The sequence below is a fragment of the Limulus polyphemus genome, unplaced genomic scaffold (assembly GCF_000517525.1).
Source record: "Limulus polyphemus unplaced genomic scaffold, Limulus_polyphemus-2.1.2 Scaffold1889, whole genome shotgun sequence".
Taxonomy (NCBI): Eukaryota; Metazoa; Arthropoda; class Merostomata; order Xiphosura; family Limulidae; genus Limulus; species Limulus polyphemus.
The window spans coordinates 41044-62084 of record NW_013667499.1 but is presented as its reverse complement, the minus strand read 5'-3'; the positions used below and the strand labels follow the sequence as shown (position 1 = coordinate 62084).

At 31.8% G+C, this 21041-nt stretch overlaps 1 protein-coding gene across 1 annotated transcript in view; it reads left to right on the top strand.

Annotated features, from left to right (window-relative positions):
* LOC106465265 overlaps nt 1-21041 on the top strand; it is an 84072-nt gene that overhangs the window by 38898 nt on the left and 24133 nt on the right. The window contains exons 2-3 of the mRNA XM_022393127.1: nt 9360-9565; nt 9844-9979. Coding sequence (XP_022248835.1) covers nt 9360-9565; nt 9844-9979 — 342 coding nt within the window. The remainder of the gene's footprint in view (nt 1-9359; nt 9566-9843; nt 9980-21041) is intronic.

Sequence of the window (21041 nt, the reverse complement as noted above, 5' to 3'; positions counted from 1 at the left end):
AAAACATGCTCGCCCTTTCAGCCGTGGGGGCTTATAATGTGACAGTCAATCTCACTATTCGTTAGGTAAAAGACGTACCCCAAGAGTTGGCGGTGGGTGGTGATGACTAGTTGCCTTCCGTCTAGTCTTACACTGCTAAATTAGGGACGGCTAGCGCAGATAGCCCTCGTGTAGCTTTGCGCGAAATTACAAAAACAAACAAACAAACAAATTTGTCCCTACATTAAATCATATGTACGTAAGAAGTTGAATTAAAACATCTATTTTTAGGTTTAATTTCATTTTTTTGTGGATAAAACCCTGATGTCATCACACCAGGTTTCACTGTTTCCGATTATGAAGGGTTGATAACAAAAATATTTCACGACGTACCCCGAATATTCATTAAAACTTCTGGAAAAGCTTGAAAACTGAAAGGATTTATTTTCAGTTGTCCAATCACAGCTGAAGTTTTTATAAGTGGTTTATAACAAAAGTCATCGTCCTCAAAATGTTTGGAAAAAGTCTTCAGTTGATATATGGAGCAAAACTATTGCGTTTAATTTGCACTACTCATGTTCGAAGGAAGTTTTATCTTTTAAACGGAAAATGAAAACGAAACTCTGTTTACGCGTTTTTCTTTCTTTTAATTTGAATTTGAGCAAGCAACAGCTGAACAGAACTTCACCATAATGCACAGCTTAACAAATGCCTAGTATCAGGTAAATTAAATTGTCAAGACAAGAAACTATTTTACTTTATCACGTGATTTTGACGTCACCCGCATAAACTCCATTTAAAAACCTCTTTTTTTCAAATGCAAATGGGGAAACAGAGATTCAGTTGTAGACTTCATGGCCAAAAAAGCTGTTGTTGGGGAGTGATTTCAACAAACACACCTTTTCATATTGACAAGATGATAATTCGCATTCTCAAAAAGGTAAATTTAGAAGAAACAAAAGTCCACAACCCCTCAAGTGTGTAAAGTTGTGAATTTATAAAGAGCTTTAAGTCATAAAAGTGTTATGAGAAAAAAATATAGATCAACTGTTAAGAAATCGCTTACATTAAGACTGATAAATGTATGATTACTCCAAAATATTATGAGTATAATTTTTCAGAAATCGGTAATTTTTTGAAATATATACATTTACAATTAAGCTTTTTAAAATATTGCTGTTTAATATTTCGTGGTTCTATTATTGGTGTGAGATCACATTTTCTGAAAGAAGGATGGAAATTCACACATTTTCGAGAGTAGTTCCTATATCAGAACTTCACACAAAACAGTGTGGTTATAGCAAGAGTAAATTGTGAGAATGAATAGTTAGGTGTATGTGATGTCTAAAGAGTGTTACACTCTTTTCTATAAAGGTAGTAGGGTAAACCTATGGGGGAAAAACAAAATGTGCACTTGACCCAACTTCTGTTGTTTCTGTAGTGCAAGCCTCTGAAGATCATAACATGGTATAGGGAACATTCTTGTGGCAAGAATGGAATCTTTTGATGTTTTTAGCAAAGCGAAAAACATAAAGAATTTACCAGAATGTTATTTGCAGATTATGTTCATTCCGTCGTGCTTCACCTGACGAACAAATGCTTTCCCAAGACTAGCGTACGCTAATATCACGATAACTTGTAGTCCAATCTGATATCAGGTGGAGGTTTCAATAAAGTGATCAGTCAATGTGGTTTAAACTGCAAAAGCGTCCATGATTCTGTTTCAGTTTAAAATAATTTTAACGTGGTCGTATGCAATATATGCTTATATAAATAAATGCACGTATGTTTGCTGCACTAAACTCAAACTTTCGGTTTCCATTTCTTTATTAAGGCGCCACTTTTGGCAGATTTGGACTCTCAATCACAGAAAACAATCTTTGTTTATAAAAATATATTAACTATTTATACACAAACCCTAATAATATAGTCTAATAAATGTAAGAAACTTCTCTGTTGCGTTCCTATAGAGCATTTTATGGTGTTACAAAACTTGAAAACAAGTTATTTTCTATTCCATAGTTTGTCTTAAATGGTATCCATATGCAATGAAATATAATTGCTTGCATTTTTGTTATTAGCTATTGAAATTTCTTATTCGTATAATTTATTTATTTCTAACCTTTTTTTTTGTATTAATAATTTTAAAGTGTTTCCCAATTTTTGTCTCAAGTTCACAAATCACCGAAAAAAGACTATAACTTCCGCTTCAGAATAAATGAAATCATTGCAAGATTTTAAGAAAGCCAAACCTGTTTTTGATTTATGAATGAGTAGTATTACTATTGGTTGAAGCAAAGGACATACAGTTCAGTTTAGCGAAGAATTCCTGCAAACGGGTTAAGAAATAATATAAATAGAAACAATAATAATCACTCTAACCTAGTTAGAATTATGAAAAGTCGTAATGCATGGTCATCATAACTTTGTCTGATATAATCTAAGCCAAGAAATCTTATAAATCTTGCTTATATACATCTAAACTATAAATGTGAATTCAACAACAGTCATGATTTATAGAAGTTACTTCTATTATTATTTATAAAAGCAATCCTTTCTTTCTATGACTGGAAAAATAAGACTTTTACCAATTTTTGACTTTATGTTTGGAAAATAAACTTTAAAGTGTTAAGTTTGTGCTGGTTCAATATACATTTCTTAAATTTACTGTAATTTGCAGTTTTCTAATTAAACCAAAATTTACTTAACATTCGGCATTTTTGTTTTCACTATCTCAAACTCTACTGTAATAAACCACTCTGATGCTCTCAAATAAATGGAAATAAGATAAGGAAGATTATTAGCATGTGGCGTTATCGAGCATATGAGAACAAAATTAAATTTAAAGTTTTGGATCGAATATTAAACATAACACTCAAAAAATACAAATGCTTGAGATGAAAAGAAGCGAAAGAGAACAAACTATATTTGCTATACTTGAAATGGAAGATTCAGAAAAAAAAAAGTTCGTTAAAGTGAATTATGTTCTTTATGGAATACCGTCAACGTTAATTATTATACGGTTGAACATAAATGCTCAGAATTTTTCATTCTTACTATCCAATGATCCGAGTGAAAGAACAGTACATGCTTTTTTGAAAATATAATTATTTATTTTATGTTGGATGTAACCACTTATCGAGAAAACTGAAAAAGGAGGAAAATTATCTATAATCCTAGCATTACATTTATTTGATATCATTACAAATTGATGAAAACAAAAGTTATTCGCTCTAGAGGCGTGAGTGCGTTTGGTTTGTTGTACAAATCATTTATGAGGAAATCATTCCCTGTTTTATCATAAGGTAAAGGACCGGGCATTGCCAAAAGATTTCGCTTGTCGGACTACGAATAGAGGATCCGGGGAATGGGGCGTGATGCTACGAATAGAGGATCCGGGGAATGGGACGTGATGCTGTTCAACATTACCTAAATTTCAATTATGGGTGTGTTATAAAAGCAATAGTCATTCTCTTATTCGGTTCGACGAGCTAGACAAAGCCCTTTTGGTGGCGTACTACTGACGGGCTACCTTCCCATTGGTCAGAAATTTGAAATTAGGGAAAGCTATATATTAATACTAGAGGTCTATGACCTGACCGTTTAGTCTACGCACGGATGAGGACCATTCAGGTTCAAATTCAAATTTCAACTTGTGAAACACGGAAAGTAATACATCCTTGTTTTTATTCCTTTTTTTAGCTATTCCTACATTTATCTCTCTTATATTAACTATCGCGTTATCTAAAAAACAAAATTCACATCAAATTGAACAACACTTCTTGTCTAAGAAAATAAAAATCACAAACATTGCATTACGTGAACACTTTTTAAGAAAAAAAAGAAAATAGTGTGCGAACTCTAAAGCGTATAAAACGTATAAAATCGAAATAACACAATCTGTCGCTAGCTAACACTAATAACATTTTACAGTAACAACAGTTACAACAATACTCAACTTAACAATACTGATGAATGCTATTCATGGTTATCTCCTTCAACTACAATGTTTATTGCAATAACAGCCTTATACTTCAATGAATAATTGTCTTATACCATGTGGGATTGTTATGGTCTTTTCAAATCTTGAAGGAGTCGCGAGTGGATCATATAATCTAATATCTACTTTGAAGCTGAGTTTTCTAAGTAAATATGTAAGCAGTATACACTTTTCTGTTTTACTGTTATAGATCATTACGTCAACTCCCATTGATAATTTTATAAACAAAATAGGTAAATGTTGGTTTATCATGGGAATTTAGCCCGAACATTATAACTCGATATTTATATTGTGGATGAGGGGTATGCCTCACCATTATTCTCAACACTACAAGTTTCGTGGATGAGGGGTATGCCTCACCATTATTCTCAACACTACAAGTTTCGTGGATGAGGGGTACGCCTCACCATTATTCTCAACACTACAAGTTTCGTGGATGAGGGGTATACCTCACCATTATTCTCAACACTACAAGTTTCGTGGATGAGGGGTATGCCTCACCATTATTCTCAACACTACAAGTTTCGTGGATGAGGGGTATGCCTCACCATTATTCTCAACACTACAAGTTTCGTGGATGAGGGGTATGCCTCACCACTATTCTCAACACTACAAGTTTCTAGTCTAGTCTTCAAATTCTATATATTCTATATCGCATTATGCTTGTTATTTGAATTTTACAGCACTAACTAACTATAATATAATTTCAAACAATTTTATAAACACATATAGCATGTCACATTGAGAAAACAGAAACTAGGTAACTGTAAAGTGAAAACAGTAGGATTTATCTTAGATGGAAAAGTATCTGAATAATAGTACCTACATAACACTTGAGTAATACATTCAATCAAAGATAACATATACTTGTGATCCTCAATTTTGACTCAAATTAGGTTCTACAATTTGAAATTAGTAGCATATATGAGTTCTCAAGCTCAGAACGTTCCACACTTAAACCTACTATTCATCATTTAGAACCATTTGAAGATAGTTATTCCTAATAAAATAATATAAAACAAACTTATAGGGTAACTCTATACAACAAAATAATTGCTTATGGAGAAAACTCAAATGATTCGGGATAATTTGATGATGCTTATTTCAAAAATGTAGTCAGAATTTGTCCATCGCCTCTAGACTGTAATATCTAGTTATAGCAATATCTCAACATTTTGTCAACATTATGTGAAATACCATACAATCAACTCAGTACAATAGATTTATGCTGCGAAATTAGGTTTATTTGGATACTTTGATGATTGTATTGGTATAAAATTCCAAATATATTGTTCATATATACTACTTGTTCTCGACATAATTGTAGCGAACACCACTTCTGCTTCATTCCCACTCTTCCCTGCTTCACCCAGGAATCACGAAACCCTCCCGTGCTCAGTTTGCTAGAACATTTGAGAAGGTCCTCGAATGAGTATAATAGGGCCTCTCACTCACTCAGTTGGTCACTTCACCTCGCTCTTTGCACAGTCAAAGCAAAGTCTGATCTCTTCCTCGTATCATACCTGCGATATAACCAAATTCTGCAAAATTATGCTTTAAACATTTTTTTGAACTCGAATGTTGTAAACATATATTTTTATATATTTTAAAGAAAATCATTTGAAATGCTGACTGCCTTTAGTTCAAGAAAAGTTCGAAGGTGCAAAAATCACCCAACCAGTTTTTGCTACATTTGTGAAAAATATATTACAGTTTCACAAAGGAAAAACATCACACACACACAAGGTAAATGTAGCTTACTACCACTATCTTGGGTGCAAAAGTGGTGACCAAGAAAAACACTGGGTTCCACATCAGTTTTGTACAGTTTGCACATTTGACTTCACACAGTGGCTGAATAATAATAAAGCAAGTATGCCATTTGCAGTTCCCATGATATGACATGAGCCCAAAGATCATCTAACTGACAGTTATTTTTGCATGACTAATGTTATTGGATATTTAGACAAAACTAAATAATTCATTAAATATCCAGATATTACATCTGCAATGACACCAGTACCTCATGGGGATGGTCTTCCAGAGCTACATCCACCAGTGAATTGGAGAACAGAAGAGTTATTCTGAAAAGACGACAATGAATCATCTCCATCCTCATCATCTAGCAATTCTATTCCTGTGGCACCCGACATAAACTGGCTCATTTGATCACACAAGAAGAGCTAATTGATCTGATTCGTGACTTGTCTCTATCAAAGCAATGAAAGTTATTAGCTCCAGAAACAAGAGTTTCAGTTTACCGAAGTCATCATCAAAGTCTTGCTTCTTACTACAGCATGCAAAAGACTTTGTATTTCTGTACAAATGTTGTTACATTAATGGAAGAATTGGGTACCGAACATCATCCTCAAGAATGGAGACTTTATTGACTGGTATGAAAGCTAGTATGAAAGTTGTAATTTTATACATTGGGAACACTAACTCATCGATTCCAGTTGCTTATGCTGTGAACAAAAAATAAACTTATCAAAGCATGTAGATTATACTTGAGGCCATCAAATATAGTTACCATTGGTGGAACACATGTGGTGATCTAAAAGTTAATGCACTCCTGTTAGGCCTCTGGAACAACGAAGATGATAATAATTATAAACAAAAAAGAAGGATTGGCAGTGAGAGAGAACTACATAACAGGGAATCATATGTTTCTGTCCCCACTTCATATTAAACCGGGACTCATGAATAATTTTGTAAAAGGAATGAATAAAGATGGTAATGGTTTTAGATATCTGTCTGACAAGGGTCCAAAAATCACTGAACCGAAAATAAAAGAAGGTATTTTTGTTGGGCTACGGATTCAATAAGTGCTGATAGATGATGATTTTGAAACAGTACTCAATCAGAAGGAACTTGGTGCCTGGAAATAATTTTTTACTGGTTATCAAAATTTCTTAAGAAATCACAAAGATAAAACTAAGTTGTGATGATTGATGCTATGCTCGAGAACTACAGGAAAATGGGATCTAGGGTGTCACTAAAGATGCATTTATTACTCTCCAATTTAGACTTCTTTCCAAATGATCTAGGTGCAGTGAGCGATGAGCAAGGTGAGCGCTTCCACCAAGATATTTTTGCAATGGAACAGCGATATCAAGGATGATGGAATCCTGTGATGACAGAAGATTACTTTGGTTCTTATAGCGTTAAACTGAAAACAATACGCAAAAGGCGCTCCAAATCAAACAGGCATTTTGTAATTTAAAAAATGCTAAATAATATCATGATGAAAGTTTGAACATAGCCTGAATCTATTTTCACTATATAATTTCATTATACTCGTTGCTTTTCTAAACTGGTATTTCTATTGTATATTATTTATGAACATTCTTAAACATACTTTCAATGAATAAATAAAGTTATTGAAAAAAAGTTATTTTCTCGATATATAAGAATATTTTGAATAGATCTATTAGAACTTGAAAACTAGAAATGATCAGTAATTTTCAAAATGATGTTTAGAATCAGCAGCAAGTACTTTTTTTTGTTCGGTGTAAAAAATAAAATTGATCTTTTCTACATTGTATCAAGGTAACTTTAGGCGACTCCCACATGTATATACACTGTTGCATTAAATTATTTACGTAACAGAGCGATTACCTTAACAGCTCAGTGGTCAAAGAGAAGGTGGGGGTGTTTTACTGTATTATTGGAATTGAATAGGTGAATTTAATTTTTATTTATCATTATTTATTGATCTAGTCATCTTGGGTTTTAACTTGCTGTTAACATAAATGTGTGGCCATTAAGAGGATTAAATTTTACAAATAGTCTATCCCCGCTGCTATGTATCTCAGTCTCACTTTTTCTTAGATTGACTTTCCTTTCCTGTGTGTACGACACTATTTGTTTTTAACTTAGTTCTTTGAAATTATTAAATTGTTGGCGGCAAAGAAACGTTGTTATGTTACTCACTATTTCTTTTAGATATTACATGAAACATAACTTGTATATTTTTCATATTTTATTGCATATACATACTACGAAATTGGCTTGACCAAAGCATTGTTTATTTTCATTTCTTCACGTATTAATGTTCAGTCTACTTATTTCTTATTTTGAGAAATTATATAATTGCTGGATTTTTGGAATAAAACCTTTATTAAATAGCATCTTGACAGATGTTTATGTTGTCTTTCACTCAACCCGCTTACAGAATATTTGAAGACTATGTAACATTAATGTTACAAACTTATTCAGTATTTAAGGTTTTGTATCTATCGTTGGAAAAATTATTCATTTCGATGAGAAATAAACGTACATTTTATTCTACCATTCAGTTCGACATTTGTCACACAGTTAAACCGACTTTGGAGAATTTTACCTCTAATAAATAACAGAAGGCAAAACTAAAATTATAGGCGAAAACAAGTATGGGGTTGAATTGTTCCTTACTCACAATGCACAGCAAGCTCACATTTATACAGATATATGAAGAATATGTTACAACAACTTTGTTTTCTTCAGAGTTGTGCAGCAGATAAACTGTTTAAACTAATGTGTAATGTTCTCATTCTATCATTGTTGAAGTAATATATAAAAATGATTTAGTATAGACTACAATAAAATTAAAGTTGTGTGTGTCCTTCAAATGCATATTCCGTTGGGTAATCAGCTTGAATATCCTTATGTATGTTTCCTTATGTTTTGCATCTAATTGAGTATTTTACATTTTTCAGTATCTTGGTCTTTAGACATATAATTTGATGCTCATAATATATAAACATAGAGAATTACAAATTTACTCTCAAATTCGCAACCATTATAATGAAAAATTTTTTGTCAGTTTAGCCTAGTTTTTAAAACAATGTGGTCATTTTAAAAATTAAAGACGGTCTAAAATTTCAATTCTAACAGGGTGAATGCGAATACATTGCAAGTATGAATTAGATCCTTTTGAGGTGCCACAATCAATTTGTCATTATTATCTACACTAGATCTATGTCGCTCCCTAAACAGAAACAGATTGAAAAATTCTAGTGTGAAACATTTAGGATAGGTAGAAATGGAATACTTGCTAAACTAACTGGACTAAGCTAAGTTTTCTTAATCTCTACCCCCTCCGTTTCTAATAGATAGCTAGAGAGTTAAACGGTGGAAACTGGATATTTTATTAGCTTAAATAGGTAGGTAGAAGTTAAATATTTACTATACTTGGGAAGTACACAGTGCATTTCAATTCTTTCATAAATGGTGATGTGGCTTAAAACTTTATATTTGATTAGATATTTCTTGGCTTGTAATTTTGTGGTAACTGTGATATCTCTATTTCTATCTCTTGTAATTATCTTGAAAATAACTAAGCATTTTCTTCACAAACTGATTAACTGTTTAACTATTAATTAGCGTCTTTTCTTTTCAGTGGCTTATTCTCTTCGTCTCCTAAGGGTAGAAGTCCCTACTGCTGTTAGACGTGGAGATTCAGTCTGGCTTAACTGCACCTATAACTTGGAACTGGACGAATTATACTCAGTGAAGTGGTACAAAAACAACGTTGAATTCTACCGTTATCTACCAAGTGATGACCCTCCAGCACAGAAATATGACTTACTGGGAGTCTATGTAGATGTGAGTAAAACTTAATATATTTATGATCTATAATTTTCTTATAATTAATGAACAAAATTATAGTAAAAGTGTAAAACATTTAAGTTTGATATATTCATGTTTCTGTGTAATAATGTAATGGCAGAAAGAAGAGTTGACGCTTATTAACAAATTAATGATATAAATAAATTATCAAAAACAATAACAAATAGTTCCCTGTTCACTAAAGCAATTTTTAAATGCTTTCAGATCTAACATCTTATCTTAACTATTTTATTCTATGATCCATTCTATGCTAGTTGAGTAAGTCCCACTTGGGTAATGTATACCTGACGAGCTCTGATCTGAACACAGAAGGGACTTACCGTTGCGAGGTTTCAGCTGAAGCACCTTCTTTTCAAACAGAACGAGCAGAAAGAGAGCTGCAGGTTTACGGCAAGTTTTTCTTTTTTGTTAAGCGTGTGTTTGAATTTTTTTTCTGAAGTATCACGAATACTTTATTACTTATATAGTATATATTTATATATATGGGCTTTGCAATGTATTTTTCAGTCTTGTAAATTCATGACTTAATCAGGTACTACTTCAGTATTTATGGGGTTTATGGTGTTTGATTAAACAATTACGAATACAAAATTGAATGGAAAACAACTCCCATGATCACTGTGCTTTAATTTCATTCCTGTATGTTGTGCCAAAAACGAATCTGTAGAGTAACAAATAATGATAGATTTTGTTTGAGTTTCTTTTATAAATAGTACCATTTTTAATGAGAAATCAACTTTCTCTGATAACCATTTAATTTATTGAATTATTAGTAAGATTGCACGTGGATGCTGTACGAGAAGCCCTTTGTTCAACAGATTAAAGTTACAGAAAGTAAAGAAGATGAAATGTTCTTGCTCCCTAGCAAGTCTACCAAGATATCCTTTAAATATTTAAGTAAAATTAAATTTGCATGGTCGTTTTTCTTTGATCTTACCTAGTATTCCTCACAGATATCTAAGCATGTAGAAACGTGAACCACATCCATTTTATTAGCCTTCACAGAATTTATTTCAAATCATAATTAATATTTTCATAATCCAAGTTATTAAGTTTTAGGAAGCATATATTGCCAATATACATATATATTTGGTATCATTTAGTTACTTAGACTTTCCCTAATAAGTTGGACGTTGTAAAAATTGGTTTGATGCTTATTTTCAACTTATTTCTTAATTATATTGGATAGATGCCGCCAAAATAAGAAAGATGATCACTAGATCAATAATTAAAATACGACTTTCTCTTTCTCCACTTCCGGTAATATGAACAGAAGAAAAGTAATAAGTGGTATTCCTACTGTATACTTACCGGTAACAGTAAATTTAATATAAAGGTGATTATAGCCAAAACGGTGACTCTCGCAGTGCAATGAGCAACATTTAATAAACAGAGGTTTTGTTAGTTGTTCCATCTATATGATGTAAAAGGCATTGCAATAACCGTCTCATATAGATGCAGTACACGTATATGTTTAGCAAAGCCTTTTATAGATATAGCACACGTATGACGTGTTTTTAGTTTAGAACTTTAATCGTAAGTAGATTTTCAAATTCCGCATGAAAAAATGAAACAACTTCTAAATGAAAATAAAAAAGCAAAATTATTCGAACTGTGCTTTAAGTATGCTTAATATGAGTTAAGTCCTTTCTAAGTCTGAGTTGTATAATGAATCCTATGGTACTAGAAATACAATTAAGAATGTGCAAAAGGTTTCGTCAATGGATTTGTTTATAGAATATTCAAATGCAGTGCAATGAATCAAGAACCACGGTAGTGGTTCATAATAGAGATCATCCACGTGTTCCTTTTTATTATTATTTAATATTGTTCCGCCAGCCTACAGAAAAAAGATGGTTGTGCTTAGTATAATAAAATCTGGGCAGTATTACTAAACGCATCATTGAGCATTGTGTAGTGTAGTTTGTAAGTTTATTTGAATACCTAGCAAATAATAGCGATTGTGTAACTGTTGACACCCAATTGTTTTAATGTAGTCTGTGATTTATAGGAAGCCTCATAATATACTACATACATAGCTCAGTTTCGAGCATTGGATCGGCAATCACGGTGACGACTGAGGGTAAGTGTCGAATTATAGCCAGCACTGTGTGATTACGAATTTTTATAAATACTGCAGATAGAGTAGCCATCATTGAAGCTGACTATAAAGAATGGCAAGAATATTGCAAACAGGAGATGGCATAAATGAGGGCGATTCTAGCTGAAAATGAGGCAGAAATTTGTAGCTAAATATTTTATTCCGAAAATATTTAGTTTCAGGTAAAGTATGCAGCAGCGACGGCCCACCAGAGTCTAGGATCGTCACAGTGGAAAGGGGGGTCGTAGAAGTGTTTATCAGAAATGGAGGGGGAAGAGCATGTTAATATGATTAATTCATAATTGTTGATTAACATTTTTTAGAACTTTTAGATGTGTAGAATGAAATTCTAAGAGAAATTCTGGCCAGCTCGAGCAAAACCGTGACCGACCTTACTATGGCCAGCGGAGAGGACTAGGAAGAAGAGGCAAGGGGAAATATAAAAACTCTAAGAAATATTAAGAACGCTTATTTGTATACATATAATATCATATTATGATACATTGTCTTATCTTTGCATTGAATATATATGCATGCATGTATACAGCTTGAAAACTTCATACGGCTATCTATATATACGGTTTACAATTTAGAAAAACTATAAAGCCTGCATGTAGACATATAGATATAAATGCTAGCCAACATGCGTTGCATGTGCATGCATGTATAAAACTCATGCGCTTATAAAATCCAGTCTATGCACCATTCCAGTATAGTTCAGTAGTACAATCCAGTGTTTACAGACTCCCCATATAGTTACAGGGTATACATATAATAGCTATATATATATTTCACAACCATATACCTAACCCATGGTATATTGATTACACATACAGCACCATTATCAATGATAACATTGTGGCAATGATATAAGGAACAACAGGCATCCAATCTGCATGAAGCCAATCCAAAGGTTGTCATTGTTTCCCGAGAGAGGATCACACACAAACTAAACTGTTTCAAATAGAACAGCATTGTTATTATGTTTACTTTTTTCGATTGTATTTTTTACTAAGCTACCTATCTTGTTTCTGTAAGTTTGAGGGATTATAACGTCAAAATTCGGGTTGCGATCCCTATAACGTGAATAAGGCAATTAACCCTCTGTTTAGTTTTGTGTTTGACAATAAAACATTATGTCCTCTTATCCTTATTTTCCTATTATGATGTATGAGTAGATACAAGTCTTAAAGATATTAGAATATCTGTCTGTGGACTTCATTAAATAAAATATAAAATTACATTTTAAATAAGATTAGTGTTATCATTTCTCAAACTCTAAAGGATACAAATATATATATATAGGCATAAAAACTACATTAACTGCAAGTTGTGGACTAATCTCGGATAATTATTCGCTTAAAATCTAACAGCCTGGTAATCATTGAAGAATATCTTACTTCACCTATCGTCTCTCACATTAGCTGTGTCGAAAAAAATAGGAAAACAATTGGCAGATGCAGATAAATGATTTACCCGATCATTTCCAACAACGAAATGATTGTGAATCTGAAATACATGAATTTATTTTTTGATACGAAAACACTGCTCTAAAAATATTAAGTGCCACCAAATACGACATCTACTCATTCTACAGAAAGTAACAGTGTGAATGAGAACGTTTCACTTACATTTTAAAGTTATATGTCGTAATATATATATATATTTATATTATAACATTTGAAAATTACATTATACATACTACAAGTCTAATTTCCTTAAAATATACTTCAGTCACCAAACCAATTCAAACTTACTTTACCAAAGTCATCATATGTTTTATAAAATAACGAAACTTACATTAGAAGTTAAAAAAATTATTTAAACTTTCATGATGTGATTTTTAAAGAGATATTCTAAAATCAAAACATTTTCCACAGATAAATAAAGAATATGTTTAAGAGAAGTTGAAAATGAGAAATTAAACACATAATGAGCAAATAATTATAACTCTCGGCTCCTAAATGTTTTATATCAATCTCTATGAAATCATAAATTAACATACAACCTATGACAGTGAGAACACTTAGTCACTGGAACTTATTAGATAAAGTGTAATCAATCATTGTCGTTTCATTCAAAGGTGTCGTTGACGATACTCAATTCTTGAAAAAATTTCGTTAACTTCTCTGACTTTTATATTTTTAAATACCTGATATCTATTTAATGGCACATATATAAATAACTATAAGTTAGAATATTCGCATCATTTTATAACATTTATTTGAAACCTAGTACATTTGTGAAAATAAGGTGTAATAAGTTGTACTAAGAAAAGAGCATATATTAATGAAATTCAAAATGCTTTAATTAAAACGTTGAATTTACTGTATTATTGATAACACAAGCCTGCGAATTTAAACTTCTTAAAGTTGTTTTGGTTTTAATGACGGATTTGCCATAATTCAGGACAGAGATTTCGAAAATAATATTCATTTTGTTTCTCTCACGTAAGGAATTTATAAAAATCAGAAAGAAAAAAAACTCTTACTTAGATCAAATTATTACTTCGTTTACCACATTTTGTATTATTATGTTTGTTAACAAAAATAAAAACAAACTGCAGAAAAGGGACGAACACTGATGTAAAAAAATATACATCCTCATTCATCCTGATATTTTTTTGTGAAATCTACGTCTTTTAGTCTCAAAACTACGTGTGGTTGTATTTCTTTTATGTATTGCGTTATGACGTTTTGTAAAAAATCCGTAAGTGTTGGAGAAAAATGGATATCATTTTCGTATCCATCGTATAGGATTTACTGTAGAACATGTAAAAATTTCAAGACAATAAAACCATCGCAGGGCTATGTAATCCTAACGTAGTTAACTTATGATGTTATATCCTTATTTGTTCATTTTCGAAAATTTTCTTTATTTTTTCTTTTATTAGATTCCAGAAACTTTTTTTTTGTGCACGAATCTTTTTAAACATTGGGTGATATTTTTAATGTATGTGCCTCTTTTATGTAAAATTTATAATTTTCATGTGATCCTGGCGATTTTATTTTTAGAGCAGATTGAAGATTTTTATTAAATTATAAATAACGTATTATTATCATTGTAGTTTTTGTTGGGCTTGATTATTTTTGTTTTGCTTGTCTTACCGAACGTTCCACTTGAATCAATACGGAGAACTTGTTTCAAAAGTATTACATATTTAAATCAAACAAAAAATGTATTCATGCGATTCGAAACTTTTCTTGGATAATTTATCACTTCACTACACATAAGTAATTATAATCTGCGATATTCCAAAGAACTTTCTGAGCTAATAGTAGATTGTAAAAATTGAATTACATTTAGATTTTATCAATGAGCGATCCTGACTGTAGTTAAGGAAAATTTGGCAGTAACTTGATGTGTATATATATATATATATATAACACTATACTCATTTTCTAAGTCTTAAAGGATTTTTAATTAACAGTAATATACCTAAGAATTAGCTAATGGAAAAAGTGTCAAGTTTTTTCACACTAAATACACTACGTAAAAATCTGTAGAGAGCGTAGACAGCCAATTGTGTAGCTTTAAGCTAAAACAAACAAGTAAAACACAAAGTATAGAATTTACTGCTGCTAATACTATTTGTTGGCTGAATCTTTATTAAGAACAAAATATAAACATGTTTTATCTATGTAACGTCAACGAAATGTTTAAAACCCACAGATGGACAAGTGCATTAGTTCCCTGACTTCAAGTATTCGTTATACTACAATATTCTGTTGTTGGTACTCTCGAGAAATATTAAACATAAGTACGCATGCTCACAAACACACGAATTAAATATTCTAGAAGCTATAGCAACAAAAGCTACATAAAATATTTAGTTTAATCTATCGATTTTATAGTAACCTCATTTCCGTAGCTTTGATATTATCATCAACAAATGCCCCAAGCAACAAACCGCTAAATAGAATGTCTGTATAACTTTTCACTGCTTCATGACATCTCTAAACTTTTGCATGCAGACATTCATCCAATTAGGGATTCGAGTTTTCTAATATTTCTTAAAGTGACAACTAAAGTCAAGAATTCTACAAATATCAAATGAATTAATATTAACTTCTGGTCAAAGCAAGCTAACTTCATACATCATCTTTAGTTTATGAAACGTTTTGACAGTCTTAACACTCATATCACTGCCTCGTAATATGTTTGTGTCAAATGTAAGATTCGTTCTCAGGAATATTAAAAGTTAAAATTTATATATGTATATTTATATCTACTAAAATAAAAAATTAAAGATTAAAAGAAAATCTGATATTTCAGAAATTTTTAGAAAGGGACATAAGGTGATTAAAACTACGCGAATTTACTCTATTAGGGTGATGGAAAATCATATTTAAGTTAAGTATTATGTTGCTCCAGAGAATATTTTTATCAACTTTGAAAAATCTAAGTTTCAGAGATGGAAGTAATGACTTTAAATCTGATGTTTATTCTTATACATTTATCCATCAGTTTTTTAAATATAGTTAACTATACTCATGGCAGTCAGTTTCTTGTTTTCAAAAAATACCTTAAGCAGCTTATTTTACATCTAACTTAATATTTCGAAAACCTATATATGCTATTTTCATGTCGATACTGATTAGTTAGTTTTGCGAACATTGTTTTTTTCTTCATTACTAAGCGGATTGTATTTTCATTACATTACAGATAAATGCAAAACATTTAGATGAGTGGTTATAACAATGAGTGTAGCATTATTATATTTAAAATTTGACTACCTACAAAAAATCGTAGATGTATAAGGAATCCGGGGTTAAATGTAGGAGACCAGCTTTGTTGTTTGTTTGTTTGAAGTTAAGCACAAAGCTACACAATGGGCTATCTGTGCTCTGTCCACCACGGGTATCGGAAACCCGGTTTCTATCGTTTTAAGTCTGCAGACATACGACTGTGCCACTGGATGTTTCAAACTAGTGCAACGTAAGGAACATTGGTCAGTAAACGTTTATTTCTTCGTACATCAAATCCACTGATTAAAAGCCTCTCCCTTTGGCTCAGCATAAACTTCAGAATGTACTATGCTAATATTCGGACATGGGCCTCACGCTGGCCAGAGTGCCGATAGCTTATTGTGAAGATTCGATCTAATAACAAAAAACACACATAACGCAAATTAAACTATTTGTTATTTTTTAATATTATGTTAAGTAATACTTGTTCGTTTCATGGCGGAAAACGTGCTAACGTTAATGCAGTTCCACATTAGGTTGAAAACATCTAATCTATTTGTTTATTTCAGGCAAATGTTCTGTCATAAATAATCATTTCGAGAGTCGTAGAGATGCCAAGAAAATCTATACCGAAACGTCTATATTATCTTATATCCTAACTTTGTAATCTATGTAGAAGATCATAATTCTTATCAAGAGAACGCTTTCTGCCATAACGTCGTTTGGTGTTACTTTAGGTGCACAATTATGAAAGTACAAAAAATTGATGTGTTAATTTTCACTCAACAATGTGAAATTAGATTTTCAAAATCCTTCCCTTAAACATTTGAAGTTAAAAGTGCTGAAATGGTAATGTTCTTGTGTACCTGTTGTCATTTATACTAGAAAGCATAAAAAAAGTAGAATCTTTTTTTTTTTGATACCTTTTAAAAATACTAACTCATGTGTCTTTTGAAACGTCAAAGCCAATTATATGTTACTTAACCTAAAGTAATTAAAGTATCATTTTGAGACATAATACTAATTTAACGAACGAAAACGCTCTATTACTTTACATTCGTGTAGTACATCATAATTATCAGGGAAAGAGCAGGATCGTAAACGATACCTACACAAAGTCGAAATAAATATTTTACAAAAATCCAATTTTAACCCATTGAGTTTTATGATATCTATGTATTAAGTTAAATCTCTCCATGAGATAAAATGTAAACAAGAGGTTGGCAAACAACGATTTATAAGCCTAATAAAGTTATTTATTTATGATGGAACATTCTCCATGTTTCGACAGACCAATGGGTCTCTCTTCATTCGGTATCAATGTTCTGTCGAAACATATAGCATGTTAACGAAAAAATGAATCACTTTATTCTGCTTATAAGTCGTTGTTTGCCAACTTATTACTATATTAGCATAATGTGCTCCTTTAATCAAGTATAAAATCCGAATACATTGTTATTCATTTATTTCTTCCAAATGTAAATATGGATTTTTGTACCTAATTACAAGATCCAAACGAACAGGATATGTCCTTGTTTGAACTGCGCTAATTTTATCTGTTCTGTTACACTGATAGGCGTAAGCTCAAACTTGTCCATTCTGTAGTCTGGACTGTTTTCCGGAAAGTTCGCTGAGTGTGATCTCACGAGGTAACTATAGTATCCTGTTCACAAACAAATATGGAGAGAATGGAAACTCCGGTTTCCCTTTTCTACTGGTAGGGTCTAATGACGAGGGTGACATAGAATTGAATACAATCCTAAAAAACTAGTTCTTTTTTTTTTAGCTCAGTTATTGCCATGTATAGATTATTTACCAGGATCCAGCAAAAGTAGCAAAATTGTATAGAAATACTTCTTTTGGTCAAATATTTTTGTCAAGCTATCGCCTTCACGTGCCATGTTTGTCAAAAATGTGTTGTCTTCTTTAGAAACAAATGTGCTTATTTATTTCATTTTTATTGAAGCCATCCTTACTTACGCTTTGTTTAACAAATCCGGAACCTCCTGTTATTGTGGTTTTAAGTAACATTTTTTAAAAGCATATTGTTTGTTCGAGGTTTCTAATATAATAAGATTTGCACATATCATTATTATCCGCATATTATTACTGGGCTCGTGAACATTTCCATGAAACAACAACTATGAACATACTTTGCAATCACTAAAAGTTTGTTTTATGCGTCATGAAATATTCAAACTACTGAAGTTTTTTCTTTCAAATTATGTTGTTGTTGTTTTGTATGCAAACACGAACAGTACTTTCGCAAAATAACACATGTATTAAAGAATAACGAATATTAACTTTGAGGTACAATAATCTTAAAGTTAAAAGTTTAGTAATAAAGTATTTGTTTCTATTTTTTCGATCAGTTGCAGTCTAGTCTGCCAGAATCTGTCAGAAAATATGTTATTAAAAGTTCTCTTTTCTGCTACGTATAAATTTTCTGTTTCAGCTATTAATGATAATGTGACACGATTTGGTAAATATTATTGATCAGTGATTGGTTAGACTTTCAGTAAGGTTGATTAAAATAGTTAAGAATAACAAAACGTGAACTATATAACATATACGTTATTTTCTCTAATTTGCCGCGTGGATCATGAGTGAATATAATATTTTGCAGTTCCTAAAATATTTGAGCTTTTAAATTGTTTTTTTCAGAACTTATGAGAGTGTTGATTTGGAACCAACCACTATCTTGGAGTGAAATGTAATTATTTATTCCTAAGGCACAAATGTGGTGAATAATTAATAATACACACTGCTGGCTGCTTATACATTACAGTGAATTTGGTTATTGAAGTGGCCGGCGATTGGATAACACAACGTTTGCTGGGATAAACCCAAGTAAATTTGCTTATACGGAGGTAAAATAATCTTTATCCGAATTGTTTGTTTAGTCATAATTCTTTATATTCTTGGCCCGGCATGGCCAGGTGGTTAGGGAACTCGACTCGTAATCTGAGGGTCGCGGGTTCAATCTCCGTCACACAAAACATGCTCGCCCTTTCAGCCGTGGGGGCGTTATAATGTGACGGTCAATCCCACTATTCGTTGTAAAAGAGTAACCCAAGAGTTGGCGGTGGGTGGTGATGACTAGCTGCCTTCCCTCTAGTCTTACACTGCTAAATTAGGGATGGCAGCGCAGATAGCCCTCGTGTAGCTTTGCGCGAAATCCATAACAAACTTTACATTCTAGATGAAACCTAATTCAGCTGTATGGCAGTGAAAACATCAGGCAGTATTTTTTACGAACTTTTCACGAACACGTCAATCTAGAGAAAATAATGCAAAATTACAACATCACGACACACATTCTTAATTGTCATATAACATATATTATTTTGTTTCATATTATAAAACCACCAATCTAAAGTTCTTTAGACCAAACATACTATTACTCAGGTCAAAATACAATATTTACACTTTTAATGATTTTGTTGCCTTTGCAGGATGATAAATTTTCTTGTTGCACGTACCATGCGGTAAGAAATCTTAGTTTAACATAGATTCACTTCTATTTATGAGACAATTGTATAAACTGCTTAAATATCAAACTATGATATTGTTTATATTTTTAACTACCCGATTCTTTGAGCATTAATATTTCTAGTTAGTGGCAACTACAGAATACGAAACTTATTTCTGGATGAATACATGGGCCTAAAATGACGAAAGTTTAAAAAATGAAGTCATTAAAGCATCATTAGATTGTGATTAAAAGTTACAGGTATAGATAGGCTTTAATGATCAAGTAGACGAGTTTTTACTGAAGAACAGATGGGTACAGCGACAGATATAATGTCAGAAATAACCCACAAAAAAAGGTAACGAAATCGCCGAATGTATAACTGCAGTAGTTTTGTTACTCTGTATCGCACTGAAAATATAATGTGTCAGTTTCTTTACAAATATGTATCGATTATTATGAAGTACCTAACTCTTTATTACTTACACATACAATATTCCAATTTTCTTATTTCTAAATATTAAATGAATAACTTAAGCACTCCAGAGAGAGAGATGAATATTCTCATTATAATTTCTTAAATAATAGAATAAAACGCTATTTCATGAAGCCGGTTATAATTCTAAACAGTTCTATAAATTTTCTTATAAACACTGGAAACGATAAGAATCTAAGGTTTCCCGAAAACACTTCAAGTGCAGTATGCAAGACCACAGCTGCCTGGGTTGAATAACAACACAGTTATGGAGCGTCACTACAACAGCACATAATATTAGACAACCTAACTTGGAAACCCACTTACTGCATAAAGCGAAATTATAACTGATGTGCCTTCTCTATGTTAATTCTCATTTTGATTACCTTTATTTGGCCTACGTTTATTTGATGAATCAAATGCTAACGTAAAGCTGACGCCATGAAAACTTTTGCGCTTCGGAATTAACGTTGCATTGATTATATATGTTAGAACTCATTTACCATGAAATAATAAGAAAGCTGACGCCATGAAAACTTTTGCGCTTCGGAATTAACGTTGCATTGATTATATATGTTAGAACTCATTTACCATGAAATAATAAGAAAGCTGACGCCATGAAAACTTTTGCGCTTCGGAATTAACGTTGTCATTGATTATATATGTTAGAACTCATTTACCATAGAAATAATAGAGAAAAATAATATAAACTGAAT